At 41.0% G+C, this 9,000-nt stretch overlaps 1 protein-coding gene across 1 annotated transcript; it reads left to right on the top strand.

Annotated features, from left to right (window-relative positions):
* The first annotated feature begins 405 nt into the window (after nt 1-405).
* Nucleotides 406-7,961, top strand: LOC112220597 (zinc finger protein 664-like). Its single transcript, XM_042315413.1, has 2 exons — nt 406-560; nt 6,715-7,961. The coding sequence occupies exons 1-2, from the start codon at nt 407-409 to the stop codon at nt 7,761-7,763; spliced, it is 1,203 nt and encodes a 400-aa protein (XP_042171347.1). The 5' UTR covers nt 406; the 3' UTR covers nt 7,764-7,961.
* The last annotated feature ends 1,039 nt before the right edge of the window (nt 7,962-9,000 follow it).

Raw genomic sequence — 9,000 nt, 5'->3', positions numbered from 1 at the left:
CAAAATAGACGAACCAACAAAGCTCTTTAGACGCTTTCGTGTATATTAGCCACTGTGTTTTAAACCCACTACTGTCGTCTAGTTAGTTATCCCATTTACGGCGTTGTTATTATTGGTCTTCTAGCTGGCTGGTTAAGTTAGCATTAGCCTAAGCTAGCTAACATCCCCGACCATGAGTTCACTAAACTGCTCACCTCCTGCTGAAGAAGAGGAGGTCTGCTGGACGGAGGAAGGGGGTCTCATGAAAGAGGAAGAGGAGGCTGTTACCGTTAAAGAAGAAGAGAAAGACGTTTCAGTGAAAGAAGAGGAAGACGCGTTCAGAGTGAAAGAGGAGGAGGATGTTACAGTAAAACGAGAGGAGAAAGAGGAGGATGCAGTTTTTGGAGTGAAAGAGGAGGAGGAGGAGATGACTGTCACGTCGAAAAAGGAGGAGGAAGAAGAAGAGGAGGAAACTGGATATCTGGGCCCGGTTTCCCAAACGCATCTTAAGGCATCCAATGGTTCTAATGATGAACTTAGCAGTAAGATGGTTTTGAGAAACCGTTCCCTGATTAACACTAGTAAGTACTGTCTTAGAATCAGAGGCACAAACTGCAGTTGAACTGATGTTTGGTGTTAAAGGGGAAATCTGCAATTGCTACATCCGTATTTGGACTTTTAAATTATTTATTTATAGCCATTGATTCTTGAAGAATATAACACATGCCTCATGAGCTTAGTTCAACTGTTTACCACATCAGAACCCCAAATAAACTTGTTTTACTCCAATGTTTAGAAACAATGTAAACCAACACTGTATAGCCTCAACATGGTTAGAACTATAATGTTCATATCATGGATGGTCAGTCTTCGCATCCATAGGTCTGTCTATGAATTTGAGAGTAGTTACATTTCTCCAGTCCCATCCATCATCTTATCACCAAAACAGTGGTGGAATGACAGCTTTGTTATTGTTTGAACAGCAGATTGATGGATGTGTTTTTTTTTAAAGGGGCAACCTATTATTTAAACAGCAACAAAATGGCTGCCCAGAGACTTGGTTAACAGCTGAGGGATGGGGGAAGGAGAAGTGTAACCACTCTCAAATTCATAGAGAACGATATTGTAGAAACCTTAACCCAACACCTAGCGACCTTGTCAAGAAGTTCAGACATCTTGGCATAACAGTTATAAGGTGTTGATTTGACATTCGCTGGACCCAGGTTTGAGTTCAGCTCAGGGCCTCCCCCTGAATTCACTACACTATGAATACAAGGACTGGCCATCCATGAGTTAAACATGAGAGTTTTAACCTACTTTTGAAGCTATACAGTGTTTGTTTACAAACAGTGGCGTCATACAGGCACTGTTATATTATAGGTTTCTGATGGGGTGAGACAGTTGAAACGAGTCGTTTACAAGCTCTATTCTTCAGGAATCAATGGTGATATATTATATGGGTCTTTCTATAGCTACCAGTGTAGGTTTCCCTGTGGAGGTCAAATTGTTAGAGCTGTTGATAAGTCACTATATAATATTCAGCCAACCACCCCCCCCCATTTTTTGGGGGACTGGCACTAGTCGACTGGTCGATTGTTTTGTCAGTAGGCTGTCTACATATACAAATGTGTTCGCCCCTTCAAATGAGTGGATTCAGCTATTTCAGCCACACCCGTTGCTGACTGGTGTATAAAATCGAGCACGCAGCCATGCAATCTCCATAGCCCAACATTGGCAGTAGAATAGCCCGTACTGAAGAGCTCAGTGACTTTAAAACGTAGCACCGTCATAGGATGCCACCTTTCCAACAAGTCAGTTCGTAAAATTTCTGCCCTGTTAGAGCTTTCCCTGGTCCACTGTAAGTGCTGTTATTGTGAGGTGGAATGTTAAGGAGCCTTTTGGACCTAGAGAGAACAGTCTAGGACTTGGGTGGCTGGTGGCTGACAATATTTAGTGCCTTCCTCTGACACCGCCTGGTATAGAGGCCCTGATTGGTAGGGAGTTTGGCTCCAGTGGTGTGCTTAGTAGTACGCACCACACTCTATAGCACCTTGCTGTCAGATGCCAAGCAGTTGCCAAACCAGGCGGTGATGCAGCCAGTCAAGATGCTCTCAAACCTGGCAGTGTAGCAGCCAGTCAAGATGCTCTCAAACCAGGCGGTGTAGCAGCCAGTCAAGATGCTCTCAAACCAGGTGGTGTAGCAGCCAGTCAAGATGCTCTCAAACCAGGCAGTGTAGCAGCCAGTCAAGATGCTCTCAAACCAGGCGGTGTAGCAGCCAGTCAAGATGCTCTCAAACCAGGCGGTGATGCAGCCAGTCAAGATGCTCTCAAACCAGGCGGTCAAACCAGGCGGTGATGCAGCCAGTCAAGATGCTCTCAAACCAGGCGGTGATGCAGCCAGTCAAGATGCTCTCAAACCAGGCGGTGTGCAGCCAGTCAAGATGCTCATGCAGCCAGTCAAGATGCTCTCAAACTCAGGCGGCAGCCAGTGGCGGTGCAGCAGGCGGCGGTGATGCAGCCAGTCAAGATGCTCTCAAACCAGGCGGTGAAACCAGCAGCCAGTCAAGATGCTCTCAAACCAGGCGGTGATGCAGCCAGTCAAGATGCTCTCAAACCAGGCGGTGATGCAGCCAGTCAAGATGCTCTCAAACCAGGCGGTGATGCAGCCAGTCAAGATGCTCTCAAACCAGGCGGTGATGCAGCCAGTCAAGATGCTCTCAAACCAGGCGGTGATGCAGCCAGCAGCCAGTCAAGATGCTCTCAAACCAGGCGGTGATGCAGCCAGTCAAGATGCTCTCAATGGTGCCGCTGTATAACTTTTTGAGATCTGAGGGCCCCGTGCCAAATCTTTTCATGCTCCTGAATTTGAAGAGGCGTTGTCATACCCTCTTCACGACTGTGTTGGTGTGTTTGGACCATAATTGGTCAGTGATGAGTTCCACAGAGGAACTTGAAGCTCTCTACCGGCTCGACTACAGCCAACTCAATGTGAACGTGGGCATGTTTGGCCCTCCGTTTCCTGTAGTCCATGATAAGCACGACCCCTGAGGGGTCTGTGTTGAGGGTCAGTGTGGTGGATGTGTTGTTGCCAACCCTCACCACCTGGGACTACCATCTTAAAACAATTCCATGTCAGTTTAGCCCCTCCCCCCAACGGCTTAGACTTACAGGGGTTAAAGTCCTTTCTCACATCGGCTAACGGAACGTCGAATGTTAGAACTATAACTACTGTTCCCTGAAGGAGGGGAAATGAGGAACAACATCTTCTTGGCACCTCCCTTTCCTGGGCTCGGTGGAGAGCAGTATTTCAATTGAAGGAATGAATTGTCACCTGTGGGAGGCGAGACTTCCAGCCAGGTGCAGATTTAATAGTATATTCCTTGTTTCCCTCCTTCAGGGAACAGTAGTTGTAGTCATAACGTTACACTTTTCATATGATGTAGTCAGTGTTTTTTAACAGTTAAAATAGTCCTGGACATTGAACTACACTGAGCAACATGTATTGGTAACTAGGGCTTGGTGATAGTGTTGTTTAAGAAGGCAGAGCAGCGCTTTATTACAGACAGACTTCTTCCCCATCTTAGCTACTGTTGTATCAACATGTTTTGACCATGACAGTTTTACAATTCAGGATTACTCCAAGCAGTTTAGTCACCTCAACTTGCTCAATTTCCACATTAGTCATTACAAGATACAAGATTTAGTTGAGGTTTAGGGTTTAGTGAATACAATGCTTTTAGTATTTTAAATATTTTAAATATTTATATCTTATTCCACCCATTTAGAAACCAACTGTAGCTCTTTGTTAAGTGTACCTATGATAAAATGCAAATTAATTACTTAAAAATCATACAATGTGATTTTTTTTGATTTTTGTTTTAGATTCCGTCTCTCACAGTTGAAGTGTACCTATGATACAAATTACAGACCTCTTACATGCTTTGTAAGTAGGAAAACCTGCAAAAATTGGCAGTGTATCAAATGCTTGTTCTCCCCACTGTATGTTAACGTGGGCTATTTTAGCACTTCTGGGATGCTTGATTGTTTTAATTGCTTTACTGGGATGCTTAGCGAAGTAGACATGCTCATGTTGTTTATGTTAGTTCAGGGTGAACTGCACACAGTGGACTTCCTGCTACCGCCTCAAGTTTTTCTTTTCTTTTTACTATTTTCTATGTTGTAGAATAACAGTGAAGACATCAAAACTATGAAATAACACACATGGAATCATGTAGTAACCAAAGTGTTAGTGTTATTCTTCAATGTAGCCACTCTGCCTCGATGACAGCTTTGCACACTCTTGGCATTCTCTCAACCAGCTTCAGCTGGAATGCTTTTCCAACAGTCTTTTAAGGAGTTCCCACATATGCTGAGCACTTGTTGGCTGCTTTTCCTTCATTCTGCCGTTCAACTCATCCCAAACCATCTCAATTGGGTTGAGGTTGGGTGATTGTGGAGGCCATCTGATGCAGTACTCCATCACTCTCCTTCTTGGTCAAATAGCCCTTACCAAGCCTGGAGGTGTGTTAGGTCATTGTCCTGTTGAATAACAAATTATAGTCTAAGTGTAAACCAGATGAGATGGTGTATCGCTGCAGAATGCTGTGGTAGCCATGCTGGTTAAGTGTGCCTTGAATTCTAAATAAATCCCAGACAGAGTCACCAGCAAAGCATCCCCACACCATCACACCTCCTCCTCCATGCTTCACAGTGAGAACCAGACATGTGGAGGTCATCCGTTCACCTACTCTGCGTCTCACAAAGACACGGCGGTTGGTACCAAATATGTCAAATTTGGACTCATCAGACCAAAGGACAGATTTCTACCGGTCTAATGTCCATTTCTTGTGTTTCTTGGCCCAAGCAAGTTTCTTTCTTTATTGGTGTTCTTTAGCAGTGGTTTCTTTGCAGCAATTTGACCATGACGGCCTGATTCACACAGTCTCCTCCTATTACTGGTGTTCTTTAGCAGTGGTTTCTTTGCAGCAATTTGACCATGAAGGCCTGATTCACACAGTCTCATCTGAACAGTTTATGTTGAGATGTGTCTGTTACTTGAACTCTGTGAAGCATTTATTTGAGCTGCAATTCTTAAGGCCGGTAACTCTAATGAATTTATCCTCTGCAGCAGAGGTACCTCTGGGTCTTCCTTTCCTGTGGCGGTCCTCATGAGAGACAATCCAGGCTCCTCCACTCCTCCGCTTGATGGTTTTTGCGACTGTACTTGAAGAAACTTGACATTTTCCGGATTGACTGACCTTCTCGTCTTAGAGTAAGGATGGACAGTATTTTCTCTTTGCTTATTTGAGCTGTTCTTGCCATAATATGGACTTGGTCTTTTACAAAATAGGGCTATCTTCTGTATACCACCCCTACCTTGTCACATCACAACTGATTGTCTCAAAAAGCATTAAGAAGGAAAGAAATGAAACAAATTAACTTTTAACAAGGCACACCTGTTAATTATAGTGCTTTGACAATGCATTATTGAAATACTTTGAAGAATCTCAAATAACATTTTTGTTTGTTTCAACACATTTCTTTTGGTTATTACATGATTCCATATATGTTATTTCATTGTTTTGATGTCTTCACTAATATTCTACAATGTAGAAAATAAAGAAAAAACCAAGCACTGGTGTGCCCTAGTAGGAAGTCCACTGTGTGCAGCTCACCCTGCACTAATATAAATAACATGAGAATGTGCTAAGATTCCTAGCAATTAAAACAAGCAATTTCTACAATGTAGAAATCTAGTAAAAACCTTTGAATGAGTAGGTGTGTCCAAAACTTTTGACTGGTACTGTATGTGTTTTTTGTACGAGACTTGCCTTTCCACAGAGGGGTTTCAGTATCAGTCTTTAGGAGTTTCAGAATCCAAAATAGATCTCAGCTGAAACAGCTTTTTATTGGGATTGTTTTTATTTTGCTAATTAGTTGTCAGTTGGGGTCAACTCTTAACCTTTCACCCTTCTCTGATTCACCTGGATCCACCTGGTCAGTGTCATGTTTTCCATATTTGGTGTACAGGGCCTTCGGAAAGTATTCAGGCCCCTTGACTTTTTTCCACATTTATTATTATTATATATTATTATTCTAGAATGTTGTTTTTTAAAGTATAAACTGCTTAAACATTATATTAAGCAGGAGAAACAAGCCTTACAATTATAATCCAAAAGTAGTGTGAAATACACTCATATTCAACCTGTAAAATGGAGGCTATTTTTGCTGTCAGCCTTTGAGAACTCCCCTGAGTTTTCCCCCACAGTGGTGAATTAGTGAATAGACACAGAACTTAATGTGAGTTTCCTTCAGTAGCTCTCCTGATCTTGCGCTGTAATATTCAGAATACATTGTGGAAAACTACAATCGTCACTCACCATTTTTTCTCAGCGTAGATATACAACGTCCATAACTAGTGGTTTCTTCTTCAGCGGGGAGAAGTTTCTGCAACTAAATCATCCTTGTGTGGCAAATTTGAGCAAACACAGAAAAGGGCCCATATAGACATTCTAGAATCATCAACTTTACAACTAAAGTGAGAAAAAAAACAAGACAAAATGTGACTGTTGTTCACTGATTGTCAAATAAGTTTGTAAAAGCATTTAAACATTCATTAAGAACGTAAATTGTTGTACCACGTCATGAAGGCATCACCGTTTTAGCTAAAAATAAACAGTGGATTTCTGCTGTTGTGGGCCTTTAACCATCTGTCTGACTTTGTTGTTCACACAGGAGAGAGACATGACAAACGTGGATCCTCTGGGGAGCCTCAACAACATCATGAAGCTAACGAGGCAGACAAGAACCTCTCCACATCAGAACATCTCAAGCGGAAACCCACAGGGAAGAAATCTCTCCACTGCTCTGACGGTGGGAAGAGTTACTCAATATCAGGTTCACTGAAAGTGCACCAGAGATTTCACACAGAAGAGACATCTCACTGCTGCTCTGACTGTTGGAAGAGATTCACCTCTTCAGCAGAGCTCAAAAGACATCAGAGAATCCATACGGGAGAGAAACGTAATAGCTGTGATCAATGTGGGAAGAGTTTTAATGCTCCAAGCAGCCTGAAAACACACCAGAGAACACACACAGGAAAGAAATCTTATAGCTGCTCTGACTGTGGGAAGAGTTTCTCAAAATTATATACATTACAATCACACCAGAGAATTCACACTGGAGAGAAACCCCATAGCTGTGATCAATGTGGGAAGAGTTTTACAACATCTAGTCATCTGACTATTCACCAGAGAACACACACAGGAGAGAAACCTTATAGCTGTGATCAATGTGGGAATACATTTTCCAAATTATATACATTACAATCACACCAGAGAATTCACACTGGAGAGAAACCTCATAGCTGTGATCAATGTGGGAAGAATTTTACTACATCTAGCAATCTGACTATTCACCAGAGAACACACACAGGAGAGAAACCTCATGGCTGTGATCAATGTGGGAAGAGTTTTACTACATCTAGCATTCTGACTATTCACCAGAGAACACACACAGGAGAGAAACCTTATAGCTGTAATCAATGTGGGAAGAGTTTTGTTACATCCAGCAATCTGACTATTCACCAGAGAACACACACAGGAGAGAAACCTTATAGCTGTAATCAATGTGGAAAGTGTTTTGCTCATGCAGGCAACCTGGTAGCACACCTGAGAATACACACTGGAGAGAAACCTTATAGCTGTGATCAATGTGGGAAGAGTTTTACTTCATCTAGCCATCTGACTACACACCTGAGAACACACAGGAGAGAAACCTCATAGCTGTCATCAAATGTTGGAAGAGATACTCTGATAAAAGATCTGTGATTTAAACATCAGAAAATACATTTATGAAGGAATTGTTTCATGACATCAATGAAATAATGTCACAATGTAGAATGTTTTAACATTGTAGTAGGAGTGTTCTAATGATGTCACAATGTAGAATGTTTTAACATTGTAGTAGGAGTATTTTAATGATGTCACAATGTAGAATGTTTTAACATTGTAGTAGGAGTATTTTAATGATGTCACAATGTAGAATGTTTTAACATTGTAGTAGGAGTATTTTAATGATGTCACAATGTATTTTTAACATTGTAGTAGGAGTGAATGATGTCACAATGTAGAATGTTTTAAAATCACAGGAGTATTTGAATTAATATCACAATATACAATGTTTTTAACATTGTAGTAATGTAACCTTTATTTAACTAGGCAAGTCAGTTAAGAACAAAGTCTTATTTACAATGGCAAAATGTCATTAAAAAGACCATACCCGACATCCAATATGGTCGGTTTTGGTTGAAAGTGAAAGTTGAAAAGACGTCTTCTTCGGGTGCTTGTGCTCAGCGATTTGAAAACAACTTAATTTCAACGTACTTGCAGCCTATACACATGGACTATCAAAAATTGGTCTATGAACAATTTTATTGACAATCCTACATCACTCCAGTATACACAGTATTTCTTTACAACATTATAGTGCTAATTGTCTTTATTCCACTACTGAAGAAGCATGTCTCAAATCACCTCGTATTTCAAACATTCAGCCTGACAACATAAACATGTTTAATTATTCCATGCCTCACCATGTTAATTATTGCCAATACATATTAACAAAGGGGGAACATTTGGTTTTGATATTTCATATTTTACATGTAACATTTTCAACTAACTTGACCATTTTTTTTGGTACAATTATATTGTTTACAAAGACTGTAGTAAAACAAGCTTATATTTCTGGTTGGATATTACATCCTATTCTTACTATTTTAATCAATGTAATTTCCTTAAGACGCTCATTAGTCTTTTCAGTTTGTTATTCTATAGTTTTAATCCTCTTATGTTTGTTGTGTAGTACATATTCAAGTTTTTATTTTCATAGTGATTATTACTTTTTCCCTGAAAAGCGCATTGCATGGATCCATGTCTGAAATGTGCAACATTTGACTTGCAAAGAAAAAAGCCATATCTCAGACTGGCCAATAAAAAGAAAAGATTAAGATGGGCAAAAGAA

This window comes from Oncorhynchus tshawytscha, unplaced genomic scaffold (assembly GCF_018296145.1).
Source record: "Oncorhynchus tshawytscha isolate Ot180627B unplaced genomic scaffold, Otsh_v2.0 Un_contig_8328_pilon_pilon, whole genome shotgun sequence".
Classification (NCBI taxonomy): domain Eukaryota; kingdom Metazoa; phylum Chordata; class Actinopteri; order Salmoniformes; family Salmonidae; genus Oncorhynchus; species Oncorhynchus tshawytscha.
The sequence above is the reverse complement of the archived record's forward strand: the minus strand, read 5'-3'. Positions and strand labels throughout refer to the sequence as shown.

What these genes read in the sequence shown, in the direction of transcription:
- LOC112220597 (XM_042315413.1), top strand. Translation starts at nt 407, where the DNA reads ATGACTGTCACGTCGAAAAAGGAGGAGGAAGAAGAAGAGGAGGAAACT. An exon ending in CCGTTCCCTGATTAACACTA is followed by an intron (nt 561 to 6,714) that starts GTAAGTACTGTC and finishes TTGTTCACACAG; the next exon opens with GAGAGAGACATGACAAACGT.